This window comes from Heptranchias perlo, chromosome 3, assembly GCF_035084215.1.
Source record: "Heptranchias perlo isolate sHepPer1 chromosome 3, sHepPer1.hap1, whole genome shotgun sequence".
In the NCBI taxonomy this organism is placed as follows: domain Eukaryota; kingdom Metazoa; phylum Chordata; class Chondrichthyes; order Hexanchiformes; family Hexanchidae; genus Heptranchias; species Heptranchias perlo.
Genome location: NC_090327.1, coordinates 79,262,764 through 79,287,824, shown reverse-complemented (window position 1 = coordinate 79,287,824; position 25,061 = coordinate 79,262,764). Strand labels below are relative to the sequence as shown.

The 25,061-nt window shown below is 44.4% G+C and overlaps 1 protein-coding gene across 7 annotated transcripts in view; it reads left to right on the top strand.

Annotated features, from left to right (window-relative positions):
• si:ch211-171b20.3 (uncharacterized) overlaps positions 1-25,061 on the top strand; it is a 152,291-nt gene that overhangs the window by 107,848 nt on the left and 19,382 nt on the right. For 6 of the 7 annotated variants that reach the window (XM_067980442.1, XM_067980450.1, XM_067980455.1 and 3 more), the window contains one exon: positions 13,682-13,737. The exons of the other annotated variant lie outside the window; for it this stretch is intronic. In XM_067980442.1, the coding sequence (XP_067836543.1) occupies positions 13,682-13,737 (56 nt within the window). The remainder of the gene's footprint in view (positions 1-13,681; positions 13,738-25,061) is intronic. 7 annotated transcript variants of the gene reach the window in all.

Here is a 25,061-nt window from a genome sequence, read left to right as displayed (position 1 = left end):
CTTGACTTCCTTAGTTAGCCCCCCATGGTTGGTTCACCCTTTCTGTAGAGTCTTTCCTCCTCACAGGGATATATTTTTGTTGCCAGTCATAAAATATCTTTTTAAATGTTTGTCACTGCTTATCCACCATCATACCATCTAAAGTGGACTTACCCAGTCCACTTTAGCCAATTCCACCCTCATTCCTTTATAATTGCCCTTATTTAAGTTTAATACAGTAGTTTCAGACCCAAGATCCTTGCTCTCAAACTGGATGTGAAATTCTATCATGTTATAGTCACTGCTTCCCAAGGGATCCTTTACTTTGAGATCATTAATTAATCCTGTTTCGTTACCCATTACCAGATCCAAAATGGCCTTTTCCCTGACGTATTGGTCTAAGAAACAGTCCCTAATATGAACTCCTCCTCAGGGCTGTCTTTGCCAATTTGATTTGTCCAATCTATGTGAAAGTTAAAATCGCCCATGATTATTGCATTACCTTTTTTACAAGCCCCCCTTATTTCCTGATTAATATTTTGCCCTACAGTGTAGCTACTGTTAGATGGCCTGTATACTACTCCCACCAGTGATTTCTTTCCCTTGCTATTTCTTACCTCCACCCAAATTGATTCGACATCTTGATCTTCTGAGCCAAGGTCATTTCTCACTATTATACCAATTTCATCCTTTATTAACAGAGCTACCCCACCACCTTTACCTCTTTTCCTATCCTTCCGAAATGTTAAATAACCCTGAATATTTAGCTCCCAATCTTGGTCACCTTGCAACCACGTCTCTGTATTGGCCACGAGATCATACCCATTTGTTTCTATTTTACCATTCTTTCCTACCCTGGTCCCATTTGCTAGTGCACTCTTATGTTTGTATGCTCTGTTCCTTCCTGACACACTCTGTTTATCATTATCCCCATCACTTTCCTCTACTACTTCCTTGTCTTTTCTCTTTATCAATCTAAACTTTGCCCACCTGAGCCCTACCCCCCTCTATTTAGGTTAAAGCCTTCTCTACCGCCCTAGTTATTCGGTTTGCCAGAACACTGGTCCCAGCATGGTTCAGTTGAAGCGCGTCCCAACGGAACAGCACTCTCGTTCCCCAGTACTGGTGCCAGTGCCCCATGAATCGAAACCCACTTCTCCCACACCAATCTTTGAGCCACTCGTTCATCTCTCTGATCTGATTTACCCTGTGCCAATTTGCTCGTGGCTCAGGTAATAATCCGGAGATTATCACCCTCTGCTATTGTGCCCTCCGCCTTCTTTTCTGTGACAGTGTTGTGAGAAGGGAAATGGTTTCTGCATTCTATCTCTGAAGAAGCAGAGCACAAAAATTTACATTGGTGCCATGCTTTGTATGGAAGGTTGATTTACCTTGGAACTTCTTTTTATACCATTGAACATAGGAACAGGAGTAGGCCATTCAGCCCCTCATGCCTGCTCCGCCATTTATTAAGATCATGGCTGATCAGTAATCTAACTCCATATACCTGCCTTTGGCCCATATCCCTTAATATCTTTGGTTGCCATAAAGCTATCTATCTCAGATTTAAATTTAGCAATTGAGCTAGTATCAATTGCTGTTTGTGGAAGAGTTCCAAACTTCTATCACCCTTTGTGTGTAGAAATGTTTTCTAATCTCGCTCCTGAAAGGTCTGGCTCTAATTTTTAGACTGTGCCCCCACTCCTAAAATCCCCAACCAGCGGAAATGGTTTCTCTCCATCCACCCTATCTGATCCCCTTAATATCTTATAAACTTCGATCAGATCACCTCAAAACCTTCGAAACTCTAGAGAATACAATCCCAATTTGTGTAATCTCTCCTCGTAACTTAACCCTTGAAGTCTGGGTATCATTCTAGTAAACCTACGCTGCACTCCCTCCAAGGCCAATATGTCCTTCCGAAGGTGCGGTGCGCAGAACTGCTCACAGTACTCCAGGTGCAGTCCAACCACGGTTTTGTATAGCTGCACCATAACTTCTGCCCCCTTGTACTCTAGTCCTCTAGATATAAAGGTCAGCATTCCATTAGCCTTATTGATTATTTTCTGCACCTGTTCATGACACTTCAATGATCTATGTACCTGTACCCCTAAGTCCCTTTGGACATCTACTGTTTTTTAACTTTTTACCATTTAGTAAGTACCCTGTTCCATCCTTTTTTGATCCAAAGTGGATGACCTCATATTTGTCTACATTGAATTCCAGGGGCAAAACTGTGGCAAATTCACCTAATCTATCAGTATTGCTTTGTAATTTTATGTTTTCATCTACACTGCTTACAATGCCACCAATCTTTGTGTCATCGCAAACTTAGATATGAGACTTTCTATGCCTTCATCTAAGTCGTTAATAAATATTGTGAATAATTTATTTATAGTTTAACCTTTTCTTCATTTGCTCCCAGATATGACAGACCTGGGAGACTGCATTTACTTGCTCTGCCATTTTGACCTAGGAAGTTTGTGTCTCTGCTTTCACAAATGGGTGGTCTTCCACACTGAAGAGGGCAACCCTCCTTCACTGCATCTCCTTCCTGGCTATCATTGATAAATGCTGCGACTTCCTCACTGACATCATTGCAGACATATTGCAGGCCATATGCTGCTCCAGTAATTTTCCAACTTTGCATTCATTGTGAGGAGCCATGGCTGCCTACTGGAAATCTGGCCTGCTTTGCACAATTTTCATACCATTTAAAATATTGGCTGGAAAATCACGTGCAATGTGTACATGAATTTTTAATATGCAGTTTAAATGGAGGACTTCCTACCAGAACCATGAAGTTAGAAAATTTAAGAGCAAGCAGCAGCTCTGTTGGCCCAATTTTCTGATTGGCAGGCATCTAGCTTGCAGGCCTGATTCCCTGCACATGTTTTCTATGCTCACGGAGCCTATTCAAATTAAATGGAGGGGCCAAATTGGAAAATTGGGCCAGATCTGCCCCCTGGCCGTCCGACATGGGCACTACAGACAAGCACAGCTTCCCAAGATTGGATAATTGGGGCTTTTGTGATGTCTTTTGATCTGGAGACAATCTTGGTACAGAGAGGTGAGATATATTTGCACGAATTTGTCAGAGGTATGGTTCTGGCATGGGGGTGGAGGTCCATTGCTGTTGGAGTTTCTCAAACTTGGCTGGATATTTGTGTAAATGTTCAGTTTAAAGGTAGTGGCAAAAGTCTTGCTGGATGAGGTTGAGTTTGACTGCCAGTTGTTGGAAAGGAATAATCTGGCCTCTTTTGATGAGCTGACCTAGTTTGATGATGCCTTAGTCATGCCAAGTTTCAAATCCATCTTCAGTAAATGCATCTGTGAGTTCTTCATTTTGCCAGGTTGGGGGAAGTGCTGACAGGCCCTGATGTATTTTCAGGGAGATGCAAACCTTGGTCCAGGCTGATGGTATTGCCTTTATTCCTACGCTTTTTCAGGCCTCCATTGGCATTTTTTAAACTGTGTAAGTGGGTTGGCTGGGACGCCCTGGTCTCCATGCTCAGCCATGGGTTTTGGGGACAGGTCTGGTTCCAGGCCATAATTACCTACGGTTGGCTTGCTGAATATTAGTGCCAGAGATTGGGATGGCTGAGCTTTTCTTCTTACTTGATGAGCTGCAGACGACTAAGACATAGCTACAGGAGTCATGCATTCCCTGGAGTACACTGTCTGGAGTTTAGATTTGGTTTTCCTTTTCTTGGTCCAGCCAGGGTTGTCTGCTAATCTCTTGCATCATTCTAATGAACTTTAGTAAAAAGTTATCCCCTGTCAGTTGTAGTGGTCTTCATTGGAATGGCTTCTTGGGATGTGGGGTAGTTGCTGGTACAGGTGCTGGAGTCTCTGCATTAGGCTAGTCATGGTGGGTGTAGGCTTCATGGTACTTATGGGTCCTGGGTTTGCGTCCATCTTCTCAGAGGCAGTTGTCATAAGGTTGCAGTATGGGGAGGTGAGGGTTTCCTGTGTGGAGAGAGGGATATGTGTCTGCTTTGTAGGAAGCCGTATGCCACCTCAGGGATGTTGAGAGAGTGTAGAACATCCTCGGTCAGAATTTGGAGCTTGGTGGGATAAGTCATCCTGCATTCGATGCCTTCATTGCAGAAGGCAAGTTTGATACTATCAAAGGCCTTGTGCTTCTGTAGTAGCTCAGGGGACAGGTATGCAAAGATTGAGATGCTCAATTTTGGAAGCAGAGCATTCCCTTTGTCTGAAAGTTGAGAAATTTTATTATAAAGTTCCTAAGGCATTAGCAGTGGGCTGTGGGAGGCATTCAAGGGAGAGATAGTGAGGGTTCAGAACAAACGTGTGCCCACAAAGAAAAAGGGTGGGACTGCCAAATCGAGAGCCCCCGGATGACAAGGAGCATACAGGGATACGGCAAAAAAGGGAAGCTTATGTCAGACACAGAGAGCTCTATACTGCAGAACGCCTAGAGGAGTATAGAAAGTGGAGGGGTGAAATTAAAAAGGAAATTAGGAAAGCAAAGAGTGGGCATGAAAAAATACTGGCAAGTAAAATCAAGGAAAACCCAAAGATGTTTTATAAATACATAAAGAGCAAGAAAATAACTAAGGAAAGAGTAGGGCCTATTAGAAACCAAAAAGCTAACCTATGCGTGGAGGCAGAAGATGTGGGTATGGTTCTTAATGAATACTTTGCGTCTGTCTTCACAAAAGAGGGGAATGATGCAGAGATTATAGTTGAGGAAGAGTGAAAATATTGGATGGGATAAACATAGTGAGAGAGGAAATATTAAGGGGTTTAGCATCTTTGAAAGTAGATAAATCGCCAGGCCCGGATGAAATGTATCCCAGGCTGTTAAGAGAAGCAAGGGAGGAAATAGTGGAGGCTCTGACCATCATTTTCCAATCCTCCCTGGCAACGTTGTACCGCTGTTTAAAAAGGGAGAAAGGGATAGACCGAGTAATTACAGACCAGTCAGTCTAACCTCGCTGGTGGGTAAATTATTGGAATCAATTCTGAGGGACAGCATAAATCGTCATTTAGAAAGGCACAGGTTAATCAAAGATAGTCAGCATGGATTTGTTAAGGGAAATTCATATCTGACTAACTTGATTGAATTTTTTGAGGAGGTAACAAGGAGGGTCGATGAGGGTAGTGTGTTTGATGGATTTTAGCAAGGCTTTTGACAAGTTCCCATATGGCAGACTGGTCAAAAAAGTAAAAGCCCATGGGATCCAAGAGAAAGTGGTAAGTTGGATCCAAAATTGGCTCAGTGGCAGGAAGGAAAGGGTAATGGTCGATGGGTGTTTTTGTGACTGGAAGGCTGTTTCCAGTGGGGTTCCACAGAACTCAGTATTAAGTCCCTTGCTTTTTGTGGTATAAATGATTTGGACTTGAATGTAGGGGACATGATCAAGAAGTTTGCAGATGATACAAAAATTGGCCATGTGATAGTGATAGTGAGGAGGAAAGCTGTAGACTGCAGGAAGATATCAATGCTACATCATTAAATAAATTTAAAACAGAAATAGACTGTTTCCTAGAAGTAAAGGGAATTAGGGGTTACGGGGAGCGGGCAGGAAATTGGACATGAAGCTGAGTTCGGATTGGTCAAGGCCCTGTGGGTGGTGGAGTGGGCCCAGGGGCTGAGTGGCCGGGTCCTGCTCCTACTTGTGTTCTTTAGATTTGACGTTAGGATCAGATCAGCCATGATCTTATTGAATGGCGGAGCAGGCTCGAGGGGCCGATTGGCCTACTCCTGCTCCTATTTCTTATGTTCTTATGTTCAATGGACTGGTCAGGTGGGCAGAAAAGTGGCAAATGGAATTCAATCCGGAGAAGTGTGAGGTAATGCATTTGGGGAGAGTAAACAAGGCAAGGCAGTACACAATAAATGGGAGGATACCAGGGGGTGTACAGGAACAGAGGGACCTTGGAGTGCATGTCCATAGATCCCTGAAGGTAGCAGGACAGGTGGCTAAGGTGGGTAAGAAGGCATATGGGATACTTTCCTTTATTAGCCAAGGCATTGAATATAAGAGCAGGGAGATTATGCTAGAACTGTATAAAACACTAGTTAGGCCACAGCTTGAGTACTGCGTACAGTTTTGATCACCACATTACAGGAAGGATGTGATTGCACTAGAGGGTACAGAGGAGATTTACGAAGACGTTGCCAGGGCTGGAGAATTTTAGCAATGAGATAAGATTGGATAGGCTGGGGTTGTTTTCTTTGGAACAAAGGAGGCTGAGGGGAGATTTAATTGAGGTTTTTAAAATGATGAGGGGTCTAGACAGAGTGGATAGGGAGGACCTATTTCCCTTAGTAGAGGGGTCAGTGACCAGGGGACGTAGATTTAAAATAATTGGTAGAAGGATTAGAGGGGAGCTGAGGAGAATTTTTTTTTCACCCAGAGGGTGGTAGGGGTCTGGAACTCACTGCCTGAGGGTGGTAGAGGCAGAAACCCTCAATTCATTTAAAAAGTACTTGGATGTGCACATGAAGTGCCCTAACCTACAGGGCTACAGACCAAGTGCTGGAAAGTGGGATTAAGCTGGATAGCTCTTTTTCGGCTGGCATGGACATGATGGTCGAAAGGCCTCCTTCTGTGCCGTAACTTTCTATGATTGTGAGTCCATGAGCACAAGGGCTACAGTTCTATGGGCTCATTCTAGCAGCAACCTGTTGGTCAGGTTTAGGGGAGATCTGAGAGCTTCCTGGCTGAATATAATTGGTCTGTTTCTCTGCAGACCTTCAAAGATACCGACGATCCAGATATTATTGTGGCACCTCTGCTTGTCAAGATCACCCACCTTTGTGGCTATTTCATTTTAAAGACCTCGATTGGATCACTCCTCAACCTTCTAAATGCAAGACAATATAAAACAAGTTTATGCAACCTAGCCTCATAATTTAACCCTTTAAGTCCTAGTGTCATTCTGGTGAATCTGCGCTTTACTCCCCTCCCAAAACTGAACACAGTCTGGGGTCTGACCAAGGCTCTGTACAGATGTAGTATAACTTCCTCACTTTTGTATTCCAACCCCCTAGAGATAATGGCCAACATTCAATTAGCCTTTTTGATTGCTTTTTGTACCTGTCCACTAGCTTTTAGTGATCTGTGTATACTGACACCTAAATCGTAATGCGTTTCCACAGTTCCTAGTTTCTCGCCATTAAGCAAATATTCCAATTTGTCTTTCTCTGATCCAAATTGAATGACCTCACACTTCCCTACATTGAACTCCATATGTTAGTTTTGCTAACTCACTTAATATGTCTATGTCCCTTTGTAACTTCTTGCTCTGATCTACACAACTTAGTGTGTATTCTAACTTAGTGTCATCTGCAAACTTAGATATGCAACTATTCTTTCATCCAAGTCATTAATATATATGGTTAAGTTCAGGCCCTGGTTCAGATCCCTGGGGAACACCACTTGTCACATCCTGCCAATCAGAGAATTAACCTTTTTATCCCTACACTTTGTCTTCTACCTCTCAACCAATTGCCGATCCATGTCACAAGGTTACCTCCAATTCCATGCACTGTCATTTTTGCTAGTAATCTCTTGTGCGTAACCTTGTCAAAGGCCTTCTGGAATTCCATATAGACAACATCCATAGACACTCTTCTAACCAGCATGCTGGTGATGTTCTCAAAAAATTCATCTACATTAGTCAGATATGACATTCCCTTTACAAATCCATGCTTGACTCTCTCTGATCAGCTCATACTTGTCCAAGTGTTCAGTCACTCTACCCCTGATGATAGAGTCTAGCTGATATTACTCCCGTAACTAGTAACTGCTTATTCCTCTCTTTTAGCCAATTCTTTATCCACCTCCAAGTTTTGCTGTTAAATTGAAATTACAACATGGAAACAGGCCGTTCAGCCCAACCAGTCAATGTTGGGGTTTATCTTCCACACAAGCAGTAGTCCTAATCCCATGTGCCCATTCTGTTCCCATATATCTTTATTCCTCTTTCCTTAAACCACCTATTTAACCTATTCTTAAATGTTAACATGATGTCTACTTTAAGATAATTGGCAAAAGAACCAGAGGGGAGATGAGGAAAACTTTTTTGATGCAGTCAGTTGTTATGATCTGGAATGCACTGTCTGAAAGGGTGGTGCAAGCAAATTCAATAGTAACATTCAAAATGGAATTGAATATATACTTGAAAAGGAAAAATTTGTAGGGGTATGGGTAAAGGGCGGGGGAGTGGGACTAATTGGATAGCTGTTTCAAAGGGCCGGTACAGACATGATAGGCCAAATGAGCTCCTTCTGTGATGTAAGATTCTATGGCCCTGATTTTAACCCCCCACCAGGTGGAAACTGGGCAGGGGAATTGTTAAAATGAGGGCAGCGACTTACCACCTCTGATCCCTCTATGTTCTGATGTTAACCTGCTTTTTTGAGCATGCAAGTGGGACACCGCAGGAAGGCAGCGGGGTCCTTTTAAATATGCAGACCATGTCCGATGATGTCATCAGGACCCAAATGCAATTTAAGTCAGAGGCCTGAGCAGGGGAACGGTGACTGCTTCCTCATAGGGCTAGTCCTGTTGGGAACTGGATCATCAGCCAGAAGAGGCCCAAGCATATAAGCTTTAAAATTTTATTTTAGGTTTCCTTGTGGGCCAGGAGGAGTAGGAGTGCTGCTCCAGGCCTTACAAAGAAGCCTTGGGCCTCACTTTCCCCAGGCTCCTCTCCTCCCCCCTCAATCATGTCCAGAGCCTCCCTCTCCACCTATATGCCTCCCCACCAGTATCCTCCTGCCGAATTCCTGCTCCCACCCTGCAGCCAGGTGGAGGATCTGGCTGGGTTCGGATGGGTCACCGTGAAAATTTATCGAATAAGGCTCGGCCATTAAGATTGGCCGGGTCTTCACGTCCCCGGACTCCCCAGGTGTGCCGCCCACTTTGGGGCTCGCGTGCATCGTACCCACCCTCCCTTTAAAATCAGGGCCAATGACTCTTCTTCAATCACTAACTCTGACAGTGCATTCCGCAGCCTCATGACCCTGTGTATAAAAAAGATTCTGCTCTGTCCTAAATCTCTTGCAGTTAATCTTATATCTATATTCCTTCGTTCTAGATCTCTCAATCACTGAAAACAGTCTGTCTCTACCTACTCTGCCCCATCCTTAAACACACCTTTATTAAATCACCCCACAATCTTCTCGTTCTTTTGAAAACAGCCTCAATTTTTTAAGTCTTTCTTTGCATTTGTATTTCCACATACCAAGCAGTATCTCAGTGAATCTGGGCCGAACCTTTTCTATTGCCTCAACATTCTTAACAGTTAGTTCTGACGCTCCCTCCCTCCCCTCCCAGTTAATGCTGACTCTCTCCTCTCCCCTGCTCAGTGAAGCAGACATTTTGCTCCCCTGAGGTAACATTGACACTTCGTGGCCTTTCATGTGGAACTTTATTGAAGGCTTTCTGGAATTCTAGGTATACCGTTACTGATTTTTGTCTTCAGGTTTAAGTCGCGTCTAAATGGTTTAGAACAGGTCCAAATCTCGCCTGAAAGGTCAAGTACAAATGGCACTTAATTATTTGGTCTAATCTAATTTGTATAACTATTCAAAGCAACAGGTGCAGTGTCAGATGAGTCTAGGGAGGACGCTAGTGCCTAGAATTTCCATAGGGGTTCTTCAGTGGGAGATTCGCCACAAAAATAGCATAAACAGTTAAAACCAGCCATTAACGCCATATGTCTCCGCGACAGAGGTTCCCAAACTTTTTGTGCTGAGCCCCCTTCAGAGATTTATGTTCCACCTGGCCACGCCCCTTTCTAAGAAACAATACTTTGGCATTGTTAATGTAGATATGGCTTCAGCATTTTTATGACTTTAGCTGTTTTAATTCTGCTGCTTTACATGTTTGGGTATTATTATGAAGCGGAACAGCCAAAAGGCCTGGTCCATGTGGGTACCAATGACATAGGAATGAAAAGGGATGAGGTCCTGCAGTCAGAGTTTCAGAAGCTAGGGAAGAAGTTAAAAAACAGGACCTCAAAGGTAGTAATCTCAATGCAGTAGTGAGTACAGAAATAGGAAGATAAGGCAGGTTAATGCATAGGAACAGGAGTAGGCCATTCAGACCCTTGTGCCTGCTCTGCCATTTGATTAGATCATGGCTGATCTGTGATCTAACTCCATATACCTACCTTTGGCCCATATCCCTTAATACCTTTGGTTGCCAAAAAGCTATCCATCTCAGATTTAAATTTAGCAATTGAGCTAGTATCAATTGCTGTTTGTGGAAGAGAGTTCCAAACTTCTACCATCCTTTGTGTGTAGAAATGTTTTCTAATCTTGCTGCTGAAAGGTCTAGCTCTAATTTTTAGACTGTGCCCACTACCCCTAAGGGGAAGGATATAGAGGTGCAAATTTGCAGCGAAATTACAGCGAGGTGCAAGAACTATAGTGATAATGGGGGACTTCAACTATTCTAACAATAGACTGGGATGGTAATAGTGTAAAGGGCAAAGAGGGGGAGGAATTTTTAAAGTGTGTTCAGGAGAACTTTCTTGATCGGTATGTTTCCAGCCCAACGAGGAAAGAGGCATTGCTGGATCCAGTTCGAGGGAATGAAGTGGGTCAGCTATATCCTTCCCCCTAGTTGGTGGCCTATAGAATACGCCCAGTAGTGTAATGGCACCTCTATTGTTTCTTAACTCTAACCAAATAGATTCTGTCTTTGGCCCCTCAAGGAGATCCTCTCTCTCCAGTACAGCAATATTCTCCTTAATCAATACTGCCACCCCCCCCACTTCCTTGTTCAGTGGGGGATCACTGATCATAGTATCATACGGTTTAGATTAGTTATGGAAAAGGACAAGGAGCAATCCAGAGTAAAAATACTTAATTGGTGGAGGGCCAATTTCAGTGGGTTGAGAACAGATCTGGCCCGGGTAAATTGGAATCAAAGATTGGCAGGCAAAACTGTAATCAAACAATAGGCGGCCTTTAAAGACTAGATGGTTCGGGTACAGTCTAGGTACATTCCCATCAGGGGCAAAGGTAGGGCAACCAAAGCTAAAGCTCGCTGGATGACAAAAGAGATAGAGAATAAGATGAAACAGAAAAAGGAGGCCGATGACAGATGTCAGGCTGATAATACAAGTGAGAACCAGGCTGAATTTAGAACGTACAGAGGAGATGTGAAAAAGGAAATAAGTGGGGCAAAGAGAAAGTATAAGAACAGACTGGTGGCTAACATAACAGGGAATCCAAAAGTCTTCCTAAGGCATATAAATAGTAAGCGGGTAGTAAGAGGAGGGGTGGGGCTGATTAGGGAACAAAAAGGGGATCTACGCATGGAGGCAGAGGGCATGGCTGAGGTGCAAAATGAGTACTTTGCATCTGTCTTTACCAAAGAAGAAGATGCTGCCAAAGCCACAGTAAAAGAGGAGGTAGTTGAGATATTGGATGGGCTCAAAATTGATAAAGAGGAGGTACTAGAAAGACTGGCTGTACTTAAAGTAGATAAGTCACCCAGTCTGGATGGGATGCATCCTAGGTTGCTGAGGGAAGTAAAGGTGGAAATTGCAGAGGTGCTGGCCATAATCTTCCAATTCTCCTTAGATATGGGGGTGGAGCGAGAGGACCGGAGAAATGTCACACCCTTGTTCAAAAAAGGGTGTAATGATAAACCCACAACTGCAGGCCAGTCAGTTTAACCTCAGTGATGGGGAAGCTTTTAGAAACGATAATCCAGGACAAAATTAATAGTCACTTGGACAAGTGTGGGTTAATAAGGGAAGCCAGCACAAATTTGTTAAAGGCAAATCGTGTTTAACTAACTTGATTGACTTTTCTGTTGAGATAACAGAGAGGGTTGATGAGGACAATGCCGTTGGTGTGTATATGTTGTGTTTCAAAAGGCGCTTGATAAAGTAGGCATAATAGACTTGTGAGCAAAATTGAAGTCCATGGAATAAAACGGGCAGTGACAGCATGGATACGAAATTGGCTAAGTGACAGGAAGCAAAGGGTAGTGGTGAATGGATGTTTCTCAGACTGGAGGAAGGTATACAGTGGTGATCTCCAGGGGTCGGTACTAGGAGCACTGCTTTTTTTGATGTATGTTAATGATTTGGACTTGGGTGTACAGGGCACAATTTCAAAATTTGCAGATGACACAAAATTTGGAAGTGTAGTAAACAGTGAGAAAGCTAGTAATAGACTTCAAGAGGGCATAGACAGGCCAGTAGAATGGGCGGACACATGGCAAATGAAATTTGATGCAAAGGAGTGCGAAGTGATACATTTTGGCAGGAAGAATGAGGAGAGGCAATATAAACCAAATGGTACAATTCTAAAGGGGATGCAGGAAGAGAGACCTGGAGGTACATGTGCACAAATCTTTGAAGGTGGCAGGAGAGGTTGAGAAAGCGGTTAAAAGAGCATATGGGATCCCGGGCTTTATGAATTGAGGCATGGAGTACAAAAGCAAGGAAGTTACGTTGAACCTTTATAAAATACTGGTTCGGCCACAGCTAGAGTATTGTGTCCAATTCTGGACACCGCACTTTAGGAAGGAAGTGAAGGCCTTAGATAGGATGCAGAATAGATTTACTAGAATGGTTCCAGGGATGAGGGACTTCAGTTACGTGGATTGAATGGAGAAGCTGGGGTCGTTCTCCTTACAGCAGAGAAGGTTAAGAGAAGATTTGATAGAAGTGTTCAAAGTCATGAAGGGATTAGATAATGTAAATAAAGAGAAACTGTCCCCGTTGGCAGAAGGGTCGAGAACCAGAGGACACAGATTTAAGGTGATTGGCAAAAGAACCAAAAGCGACATGAGGAAAAACTTTTTTACACATCAAGTAGTTATAATCTGGAACGTGCTGCCTGAAAGGGTGATGGAAGCAGATTCAATTGTGCCTTTCAAAAAGGAATTGGATAAATACTTGAAGGGAAAAAATGTTCAGGGCGACAGGGAAAGAGTGGGGGAATGAGACTAACTGGATTGCTTTTACAAAGAGCCAGCCTGGGCTCAATGAGCCAAAAGGCCTCCATCTGTGCTGTAACCATTGTATGATTCTATATCATTGGAACTCACTATAAATCCAAGTAATTTCCTAGCCACTATGTTCAGCATCCTCCTTGTGCCCCCCCGCCCCGATAACCTCGACGCGTAGTGGGGTTCTGCCAATCTTCTGCCGATGTTATGTCAAGAAATTGGGAGTACCTTGTGGAAATTCAGGGCCTAGAGAGAAAAATTACATTGTCAAATTTAAAGGGATGGGGTCAGTTGAAGGGGAATGCCATAATAAGAGGACAAAATTTCAGAAAGCCCTTAAAAAGCATCTCAACCAATCGGCAGCCTCTGCCAAGGCTGAAGTGGCAAACAAATATGAAATGAAGGTATCTCAAGGCGCAGATATCATTCTAAAGGCACATGAGAAAGCCCACCATGGATCCATTCCTCAATCCATCCAAGTGATCTTTTTAAATATAGTTCAAATTAATTTTAAAAACCCATGTAGAACTATTAGAAACTATCAGCCTGTTATTAATGGATTGTAAAAAATCACCTTGCAATTATTATTATGTACGCAATCATAGAACTTTTCTAAACAATGTTGCCCACTGAAAAGTTTATTAGATAAACTTTTTTCTTTCAAGGTAAACTTGATGTTCAGTAATTTTCTACATTTTTAAGATGATTAAACTAAATCTCTTTAAATTGAATTTTTTTATTTCACTCAGCTCAAAGACACATAATGGACTCTGTTGTTCACTTTCATTTCCATCTAGTCAAAAATGTAAGTCGACTATCTTCTTTAATAGCATGTAATAAATTAATTCATGCAAGGCATATTATGATGTCATTCAATTTTTCTGTAATGCATCAGAAGATTTTCCAAATCATTTAACATTTATTCTGTGTTTTGCTGCTGTTTGAGAAGTTTTTTTGCAAGAGTCAAAAGCTGTATGATATTTTCATGACATGATGCACAAATATCAGAATGATGTTTTCATAATAGTGACGTTTTGATGCAAATTGCATAGCAATTTTTGGCAAACAGATTTTTACAAAGTTTGTGTTCCTTTAAGCTACGGTATAACAATTTTGGGGTCTTTATTTTGTATAAAAGTGTATTGACACTCCAAATAGTGTCAGAAAAAGTTCCAGGCATTTCTTTTATGGGCTTTGTAACTTCACCTAAGATAGAACATCTTGTCAGCATACTACCATTTCTTTTTATTTTCCAATTCATACATATATTTGTTAAGTTACATGATATTGAGAGAAGAATACATTGGCATGGAATAATGGGATCATATGGGATCAGAATCCTTTGGTTTGGCTATATCAGGGGAATATCTATACTTTTTGCTTGGGCAAAATCCTGTGCAGAAGTATGGCTGAGCATGATTTGCACCTGCCTGATGGAAAATGGGCTCTAGTTTTCGCGGTCAGTCTAATTGAAGTTTTCACGGCATGCTCCCGATTGGGAGCTTGCCATATAGGGGTCGGGAACTAGTGTGCTACTGCAGGATATAAAGGCCTGTTGTAGCTTAAAGGAGACGCAAAGCCCATTATTGTTTGGACAGTAGTTTAAAAGCATATCCAATTAACAAATGTTTGTGAACTCTGCAAGTTGACACAGAGCCCTGTGATTCAGCGATGAATCATAGATTATGACAGTACGAAATCAGCGTTTGAAGTATTTCCACAAGAAATTAGGCAGAGGAGAGAGGTAACGTTTGAGTTTGAGTGATGCATGCTCCCAAGGAGAGGAGCACTACAGTTGTGGCAGGAAGTGGCCAAGGCAGTGACTGCCAATACGACAACGCATGACAACTCAGTGCAAGAAAAGGTTTAATCATTTTACCATGGTAGGCAAGCTAAGAGGAGTCAGCCACATCTTCCAAGGATATATTGTACTAAGCATGTCAGCCACTTACTTTACAGCAACCTCCTCTGAATAGTTTCAAAGTATCTGAGTTGCTTGCCATCAATGCCAAGGAGGCTGCATCGTGCTCTTTATAACCCCGGCCTTCAATTGGAAGTGTTCCTTCACTTACAGATGTATGCTTAATGCATATACCTGTCATCACACTCATTGCGGAATGCATGTTCACAATTCAGACCTACTGAATCATGGTAATCGAAGGTAATTCTCACCTTTTTGCATTGTTTTTATAGGAGAAAGGCAGAGGAGCTGGCCAGCCTGGTGATGCCTTTCTTATGTCAAGTTGGGAACCCACTTATGATGAATGCATCTGTGAGTTCACCATTGCACCAGATTGAAGAAAGGGCCAATACATTAAAAAATCCTCTTTCCAGGCTGATAGTGCCAGACCCCTGTCAGCCTTTTCTAGGGTCCAGCATAAGGGGGCCATCTAGGGAAGTTGTCTGGGAGACCTTCATAAGAACATAAGAAATAGGAGCAGGAGTAGGCCATCTGGCCCCTCAAGCCTGCTCCGCCATTCAACAAGATCACGGCTGATCTTCTACCTCAATGCCATATTCCTGCACCATCCCCATATCCCTTGATGCCTTTAATATCCAGAAATCTATCGATCTCTGTTTTGAATGTACTCAATGACTGAGCCACTACAGCCCTCTGGGGTAGAGAATTCCAAAGATTCACCACCCTCTGAGTGAAGAAATTTCTCCTCGTCTCAGTCCTAAATGGCCTACCCCTTATTCTGAGACTGTGACCCCTGGTTCTAGACTCCCCAGTCAGGGGAAACATCTTCCTTGCATCTATCCTGTCGAGCCCTGTAAGAATTTTGTACGTTTCAATGAGATCACCTCTCATTCTTCTAAACTCTAGAGAATACAGGCCTAGTCTACTCAAACTCTCCTCATACGACAATCCCACCATCCCAGGAATCAGTCTGGTGAACCTTTGTTGCACTCCCTCTATGGCAGGTATATCCTTTCTTGGGTAAGGAGACCAAAATGGTACACAATATTCCAGATGTGGTCTCACCAAGGCCCTATGTAATTGCAGTAAAGACATCTTTACTCCTGTACTCAAATCCTCTTGTAATAAAGGCGAACATACCATTTGCCTTCCTAATTGCTTGCTGCACCTGCATGTTAGCTTTCAGTGACTCATGTATAAGGACACCCAGGTCCCTTTGAACATCAACATTTCCCAATCTCTCACCATTTAAAAAATACTCTGCATTTCTGCTTTTCCTACCAAAGTGGATAACTTCACATTGTTCCACATTATATTCCACCTGCCATGTTCTTGCCCACTCACTTAGCCTGTCTATATCCCCTTGAAGCCTCTTTGCATCCTCCTCACAACTCACATTCCCACCTAGTTTTTTGTCATCAGCAAACTTGGAAATATTACATTTGGTCCCCTCATCCAAATCATTGAGTTAGATTGTGAATAGCTGGGGCCCAAGCACCGATCCCTGCAGTACCCCACTAGTCACAGTCTGCCAACCTGAAAAAGACCTGTTTATTCCTACTCTCTGTTTTCTGTCTGTTAACCAATTCTCAATCCATGCCAATATATTATCCCCAATTCCATGTGCTCTAACTTTGTTCACCAACCTCCTGTGTGGGACCTTATCAAAGCCTTCTGAAAATCCAAATACACCACATCCACTGATTTCCCCCCCCCCCCTTATCTATTCTACTAGTTACATCCTCAAAGAACTCCAATAGGTTTGCCAAACATGATTTCCCTTTCATAAATCCATGTTGACTCTGCCAAATCCTGTTATTATTTTCTAATTGTCCTGTTATCACATCCTTTATAATAGATTCTAGCATTTTCCCTACTACTGATGTCAGGCCAACAGGTCTGTAGTTCCCTGTTTTCTCTCTCCCTCCTTTCTTAAATAGTGGGGTTACATTTGCTACCCAACAATCCGCAGGAACCATTCCAGAATCTATAGAATTTTGGAAGGTGACAACCAATGCATCCACTATCACTTTCACCTCTTTCAAAATCCTGGGATGTAGATAATCAGCTCCTTGGGATCTATCGACTTTCAGTCCCATTAATTTCTCAGTACTATTTTTTACTAATACTAATTTCTTTCAGTTCCTCATTCTTGCCAGACCCTTGATTCTCTAGTATTTCTGGGAGGTTTATTGTCTTCTTCCATGAAGACAGACACAAAGTATCTGTTTAATTTCTCTGCCATTTCCTTATTCCTCATTATAAATTCTCCCATCTCTGTCTGTAAGGAACCCACATTTGCCTTTGCCAGTCTTTTCCTTTCTACATACCTATAGAAGCTTTTACAGTGCGTTTTTATGTTTCTCGCTAGTTTACTCTCATATTCTATTTTCCCTTTCTTTAACAATATTCTAAAATGCTCCCAATCTTCTGATATCCATGATTTTCAGAGCTGGCCCAGTGAATTGTAGTGCCTTAGATTGCTTGGGGATCTAGAGGCATCTAAGAAGTATTGTGGTTTCTTGGCCGCACATAGGAACCTGGAGATATGTTTGTTAAGATCTCTAAGGTATAGGGCACTATCCTGACAGGCAGCATCTGAAAAAGGAGGTTGGCGGGGGGGTGGCGGTTACGTTGCTTGTTATTGTGATTACTATTCCAAGCAGCAATATTAACAGGTTGTTTATTTATTGCAGGTTAATGTCTATGCTGGCTAAGATATGGGTGGGGGTGGGGGGGCGGGATTTGTTTCTTTTATATAGGTCAGTGATTTTGGGAGTTACTATTACCCCTACTTATTTCAAGTTAAATAAGGTAAGTGCGGGTAAGCGTACTCCAAGGCGGCCTTCGAGACACACGACAACGCAAAATCGTTGAGCAGAAATTGATAGCCAAGTTCCGCAACCATGAGGACGGCCTCAACCGGGATCTTGGGTTCATGTCACGCTACACGTTACCCCACCAGCGAACAAATGTTATCTGTCTTTAATATAACGGGTCATTTGCTGTCTTTTCCATGTTTCTGCCTCTCTATCTCTTTTTTTGGTGGTTTGTATATTCGGAGACCTTGTAGGTAACACCTGTCTGTCTGCACACTGATTGCCTTGGCAACGGGCAGTTGGAAAGAATGTCTGTAATCACCAGGTATTGTTCTGTGATTTATAAATGTGAGAGGTTCGAGGATTTCATTTCCACAGCATTCACCTGAGGAAGGAGGAAGCCTCCGAAAGCTTGTGAATTTCAAATAAAATTGCTGGACTATAACTTGGTATTGTAAAATTGTTTACAGTTGTCAACCCCAGTCCATCACCGGCATCTCCACATCATTATTTCAAGTTAGACCGTGATTATGTGTAGGGATATTCTACATGGTGGTCTAGAAATTTGGGAGCCCTGGGTAGGATACTTATCCTGTGCACGAACGGTGAGGACTGAGGAGCCCCAGATATTGGGCCTCGGGCCTCATTCGCATAGGAGCAGCACTGCAGGAGGAGCCCAAGATGAGTGGTGAAAGATCGGGCCGCTGCTAGCATCTCAGCTTACCTAACGGGCAGCAGGGACCTCAAGCAGGTGTTAGGCCCCTTATTTACATATGAAAAGGGCCTAAGGCCTGCTTCAGGCATGGGTAAAAGACGCCTCTTGTTTGTCCTTACCCATTATGGCGGGCAGTGCGCTTAGGATCAGAAGTGCGTTGGCGCTTCCTGCCCACCATTTTGGGGACATAGGAGGCCTGTAGCACCTGAAAAATAGGCGCTATCCAGCCCAATTTCTAGGCTAATGATGTACACTTCATTTGGTGATATTCAATTTTATGTCCTGAGATTCCAACAAGGTGCTTCATCTTCTGAAAGATATTGGGGAGCGATAAAATATGATGTCATTAGCATACTGTAATATTTTGTGCTTGGCTTGTCCAGCCTATACTCTATGGATGTCTGCACTTGCGATGATGCTCACTACAACAAGGGGGTTAAATGCCAGAGCAAATGGGAAGGTGGATTTGGGATAGCCTTGTCTGGTCCCCCTTTGGTAGGAGAATGCAGGGGACGTGAAGGCATTGGTGCACATGGTGGATGTGGGATTCTAGCATAGGATTTTAATCTACTTCCTAGATATGTTGCTGAGGGCTATTCACTCAAGTACAATGAGAAGAAATCTTCACTCCATCCAATCATGTACTTTCTCCACATCTAGGGCTGAGGAGCTGATGCAGTTGCAGTTATATACCATGTTGAATTGTCTCTTGAATAAAGCCTGTTCAGACAGCATAGACTGAATAGACCAAAGGTGACTGCATCCAGTTTAGTGGCCAAATAAAGCCAAGAAAACTTCCTGCTCATTCCACCCACTGCCCCTTCCTCAACTGACAAATCAATATTTCTTCATGTTGAACAAGGACACAAAATATACTCTAGGTGGGGGACTTCAGTGTCATCAGCTAGAGTGGCTCAGTAGTGCCACCACTGACCAAGCTGGTCGAGTCCTGAAGGATATAGCTGCCAGACTGGAGCCTGTATCAGGTGGTGAGGGAACCAATGCAACGGAATAACCTGTTTCACCTGGTCCTTATCAACCTACTTGTCGTAGATATGACTGTCTACAGTAGCATTGGCAGGAGTGACCACCACACAGTCTTTGTGTAGATAAAGTCTTGTCTTAACAGAGCAGCACTACCACCATACTAAGTGGGATACACTAAGGACAGATCTAGAAGCCATGAGGCACTGTGAACCATCATTAGCAGCAGAACTGTATCCCACCACAATCTGTAATCTCATGGGCCGGCACATGCCTGACTCCATTATCACCATCAAGCCAGGAGACAAACTCTGGTTCAATAATGTAGAAGGGTGTGCAAAGAGCAGCACCAGATATACCTTAGAATGAGTTATGAACCCACTGAAGCTACTTCACAGGGTTATCTCATCATAGCCTTGATCCAGATATGGACTCAAGAATTCAAAGCTGGAGGAGAGGCAAAATTACCTGCTCTTAATATCAAGGCTGCATTTGATCAAGTATGGCACCAAGGAACCCCAAGAAAACTAAGGTCAATGGGGGTCAAGGGGAAACCCTTCCAGTGGCTGGAGTCATACCAGACACAAAGGAAAATAGTTACAGTTGCTCGAAGCTAGTCATTGCAGCCCAGAACATCACTGCTGGAGTTCCTCAAGGCAGCGTCCTCTGTCATAACGTCAGAAATGAGACTGTTTGCCAAGATTCTGCAGTGCTCACAACTCCACTGATAACAAAGCAGTCCATATCAGGTCCTGGACAACATCCATGCTTGGACTGGCAAGTGACAGATTACATTTGGGTGAAGTGAGAGTGACTGCCCTTGACATCAAGGCAGCATTTGACCGAGTGTGGCACCAAGGAGCCCTAGTAAAATTGAAGTCAATGGGAATCAGGGGGAAAACTCTCCAGTGGCTGGAGTCATACCCAGCACAAAGGAAGATGGTAGTGGTTGTTGGACGCCAATCATCTCAGCCCCAGGACATTGCTGCAGGAGTTCCTCAGGGCAGTGTCCTAGGCCCAACCATCTTCAGCTGCTTCATCAATGACCTTCTCTCCATCATAAGGTCAGAAATGGGGATGTTCGCTGATTGCACAGTGTTCAGTTCCATTCGCAACCCCTCAAATAATGAAGCATGCAGCAAGACCTGGACAACATCCAGGCTTGGGCTCATAAGTGGCAAGTAACATTCGTGCCAGATAAGTGCCAGGTAATGACCATCTCCAACAAGAGAGAGTATAACCACCTCCCCTTGACATTCAACGGCATTACCATCGCCGAATCCCCCACCATCAACATCCTGGGGGTCACCATTGACCAGAAACTTAACTGGACCAGCCATATAAATACTGTGGCTACGAGAGCAGGTCAGAGGCTGGGTATTCTGCGGCGAGTGACTCACCTCCTGACTCCCCAAAGCCTTTCCACCATCTACAAGGCACAAGTCAGGAGTGTGATGGAATATTCTCCACTTGCTTGGATGAGTGCAGCTCCAACAACACTCAAGAAGCTCAACACCATCCAAGATAAAGCAGCCCGCTTGATTGGCACCCCATCCACCACCCTAAACATTCACTCCCTTCACCACCGGCGCACTGTGGCACCATCCACAGGATGCACGGCAGCAACTCCCAAACCCGCGACCTCTACCACCTTGAAGGACAAGAGCAGCAGGCACATGGGAACAACACCACGTGCACGTTCCCTTCCAAGTCACACACCATCCTGACTTGGAAATATATCGCCGTTCCTTCATCGTCGCTGGGTCAAAATCCTGGAACTCCCTTCCTAACAGCACTGTGGGAGAACCGTCACCACACGGACTGCAGCGGTTCAAGAAGGCGGCTCACCACCACCTTCTCAAGGGCAATTAGGGATGGGCAATAAATGCCGGCCTTGCCAGTGACGCCCATATCCCATGAACGAATAAAAAAAAATAAGGGCCAGGCAGTGACCGTTTAAAAGAAGAGAAAGCCCAAAAACCTCCCCCCTGACCATCAAGGCACCACAACTCCTAGTCTCCTATCATCAGCAGCCCAGGGGTCACCATTGACCAGAAGCTTAACTGGAACAGCCATATCAACACTGTGGCTACAAAAGCAAGGCAGAAGATGGTATTCTGGGATGGGTGGCTCACCCTCTGACCCCTCAATGTCCGTCCATCGTCTACATGGCTCAACTCAGGAGTTTGATGTAATACTCAGCACACGTGTGGATGGGTGCAGCCATAACAACACTCAAGAAGCTTGACACAATCCAGGACAAAGCAGTGTACTTGATTGGCACCCCTGCCATTGAAGTGAATGTGTACCCCCTTCACCACCACTGCATAGTGGTTGCATTATGTGCTATCTACAGCAACTTGCCAGGCTTACTTTGACAGAACCTCCTACCTCATGACTTTCACCACTGAGAAGGACAAGATGAGCAACGTCATGGGAACACCATCACCTCCAAGTGCCCTTCCATGTCATTCAGCATTCTGATTTGGAATTATACTGCGATTCCTTTATTGACACAGGTAGAGAATTCCAGAATTTTGACCCCAACACCATTGTGGGAGGATCATCACCAGAAGGACAGCAGTAGTTCAAGGAGAAGTCCCATCATCACTTTCTCAGGCCAATTAAGGATGGGCAAAAATGTGGCCTTGCCAGAGTACCTACATCCTGGGAACAAATAAATAAAAGAATCTTGACCAATAGTTTTGAGCAAGAATATAGACTTATAGGGTGGAATATTTGCTTTTTTGTATAATATTGTGACAAAGGATGCTCGTTTTCTGCAATAGGATCTCTGCGGCTGCCATTAAAGTTTCGTGGCTCTCTGTGCAGGACCACCCTCTGTGCCATTGTCAGAAAGCTTTCTGCAACGCAAAGTGATCCTGAAGATGCCTGGCTTATTAAATCCTGCAGCAGCGCATAATTTCCTGCTTGCTCCCCAAGTGGCAAGCTCCTAATTGCAGGTCCAAATACCACCAGAAGCGCATCCAAAATATTTTAATTAACTTGACCCTGACAAATTTCTTGGGTCCTATTTCCAAGGAACTGCCCAGTGACAGTGGAAAGTGGTAGCCCACATTGCACTGTATCTCCATCAGTGATCGAACTGATGAGGAAAATCCCAACTAATAATATTTCAGAAGAAATGCAATTAGGAAAACAAATTTGCCCTTTTTTGAGCCAGGTCTCCGTTATCGTCACAGCATCATATTCCCATGTGGCTAATTGAACCTGCAGCTCTCAAGCCTTGTTTATCACACATCGTGCGTTTACACACATGCACTGCAAACCTATCTTAGATCTTCTCGAATTCTCTCTCAGTCTGATCCCACCTAATACTGCACTACTTCTTACTCTAGTGCTACCTGTCTCTCCCAATCCTTTGTGCACCTTGTTTCCCTTTTCTAATGCTATATCCTGGTGCCTATCCCCCTGCCAAATTAATTTAAACCCACCCCCCACAGTACTAGTGAAGCTTCACGTGAGGACATTGGTCCCAGCTCTGCTGAGGTGGAACCCATCCATCTTGAACAGGACCCTCCTGCCCCAGAACTGGTCCCAATGCCCCAAGAATCTGAAGCCCACCCCGCACCATGGGCTCGATATTACCGGGGGGCGACTGGGCGCGTGGGTAACGCGCCTGGCAAAATCAGTCTGCCCCGCGCGCGATCGCAGCCTAATTGGATGCACTTACCTGGTCTTCCGGGTTCCCCACTGCTGAGCTGCACGTCGGGCGGACTGCGCATGCGCAGTAAGGTCTGTCAGCTGGAGGAGCTCTATTTAAAGGGGCAGTCCTCCACTGACTGATGCTGCAACAAATAGGAAAAAATACAGCATGGAGCAGCCCAGGGGGAAGGCTGCTCCCAGGTTAATGATGCCTCACTCCAGGTATCATTGGATGGGGTGAGGGGGAGGACAGAGATCTTCCCCCCGGCGGGCGGGAGGAAGCGGCCTGCCTCTGCCACCAAGAAGGCCTGGTTCGAGGTGGCAGAGGAGGTCACCTGCACCACCAACATATCACGCACCTGCATACACTGCAGGAGGTGCTGCAATGATCTAAGTAGGTCAGCCAAAGTGAGTACACTTACTTATTCCCCTACACTCCGTCTGCTACATCACCGCCCCCACCCCACATCTCCTTCTGCACTGCCAACACTACTCTGTCACATCACCCCTCACACCCACTCAAACCTCATCCTCATCTTACCTGCACTTACTCACCTCGCCAGTACTCATCCCGCCACTACCACTCAACCCAATCCTCATACAATCTCATGGCTCTATCTCATACTCACCCTCTCATGCATCTCTTTCACAGTCAGCCTCACTCACCCTGCCACTACCTGTGCTGCAGCCACAGGGCATGCATCACATATGTGCAGTAGGAAGCGTAAGGCAAACGTGTGGTGAGCATGAAGGGGATGCACAAGGGAGTTTGAGGGTTTGTCATGGTTTTTACTTATGATGTGAGTTGGTCAGAAATTAAATATATTATATTGTTACCACTACTGCCACGTCTTTGCGAATCTTGTCTGGTTTGTGCAATAATGCCCTTTCCTGAGGATCACAATGAAGACCCACACCTGATGCCACCCATTGTGTCACTGCAGGGTGGGTGTAGGTGTATTTGCAGGACTGTTTTGTGCAGACGACTGAGAGACGTCGGCAATGTCCCCGGTGGCACCCTGGAAGGATGCGGAGGAGAAGTTGTTGAGGGCAGTGGTGACTTTGACAGCGACAGGTAAGAAGATGGTGCTTGGGAGCAGCTCGGCATGAAGGAGGCTGCAGATGTCCACGACTACATGTCGAGTGACTCTGAGCCTCCATGTGCACTGCTGCTCAGAGAGGTCCAGGAAGCTGAGCCTTGGTCTGTGGACCCTGTGGCGAGGGTAGTGCCCTCTGCGACGCATCTCTCTCTGCGGTTGGCGTCCCTCCTGCTGTGCAGGTGGATGTGTCACAGCACTGTGTTGTGGAGCTCCACATGTCAGAGGTGGCCGGCGAGGCTGGTGAGGCTGTTCGCCCTCCGAGGAGGTCATGACTGCAGCCATGGAGGCCCCCATCCGGAAGATGTACATCTGAGGGGTCCGCAAGGTAGGTACATGTGTCTGGACCCCGGGGTAAGTGTGCAAGTTTGTGAATTTGATTGTTAGGAGGAGGGTGGTGGAGGCCAAACTTTGTCCAAAGTGACAGAATGGCCTCCTGCAATGAGTGAGGGTCTCCCCCTGACGAACCGGATTCTTTCCCCTCAGTCTGGTTCAGCAAGAACTGATTCGAGTACACCGTAAAGTTCAAACAACTTTAATAGCAGATCTTAGTCTGTAGCTTCAATTCAGATTCCTGAGAGAATCCGAACGATTCTAACAGAATAAGGAGACAAAGACAAAGACAAAGACTCATACCTTTATACAAATCCATAGGGGTTGGAACATCATTAACACAAGAGTCAACACCAATCATAAGCCGGGCACAGGTTGCCATGCGGGGTTACATTATTTCCGGCCAATCATAGACAATCCATGTGCTGACCATGTTGCTATTAGACATCAAAGGGGATACTTCCTCACCTTCCAACTTGGAATGTTCTTCCCTGTTCCTTCTGTTCCTTATCTCCCAACCTGGAATGTCTTTCAACTTTGGCTAAGCTCGTTACCTATATTGATCTGCCATAAACATGGAGACATTCAGACCAG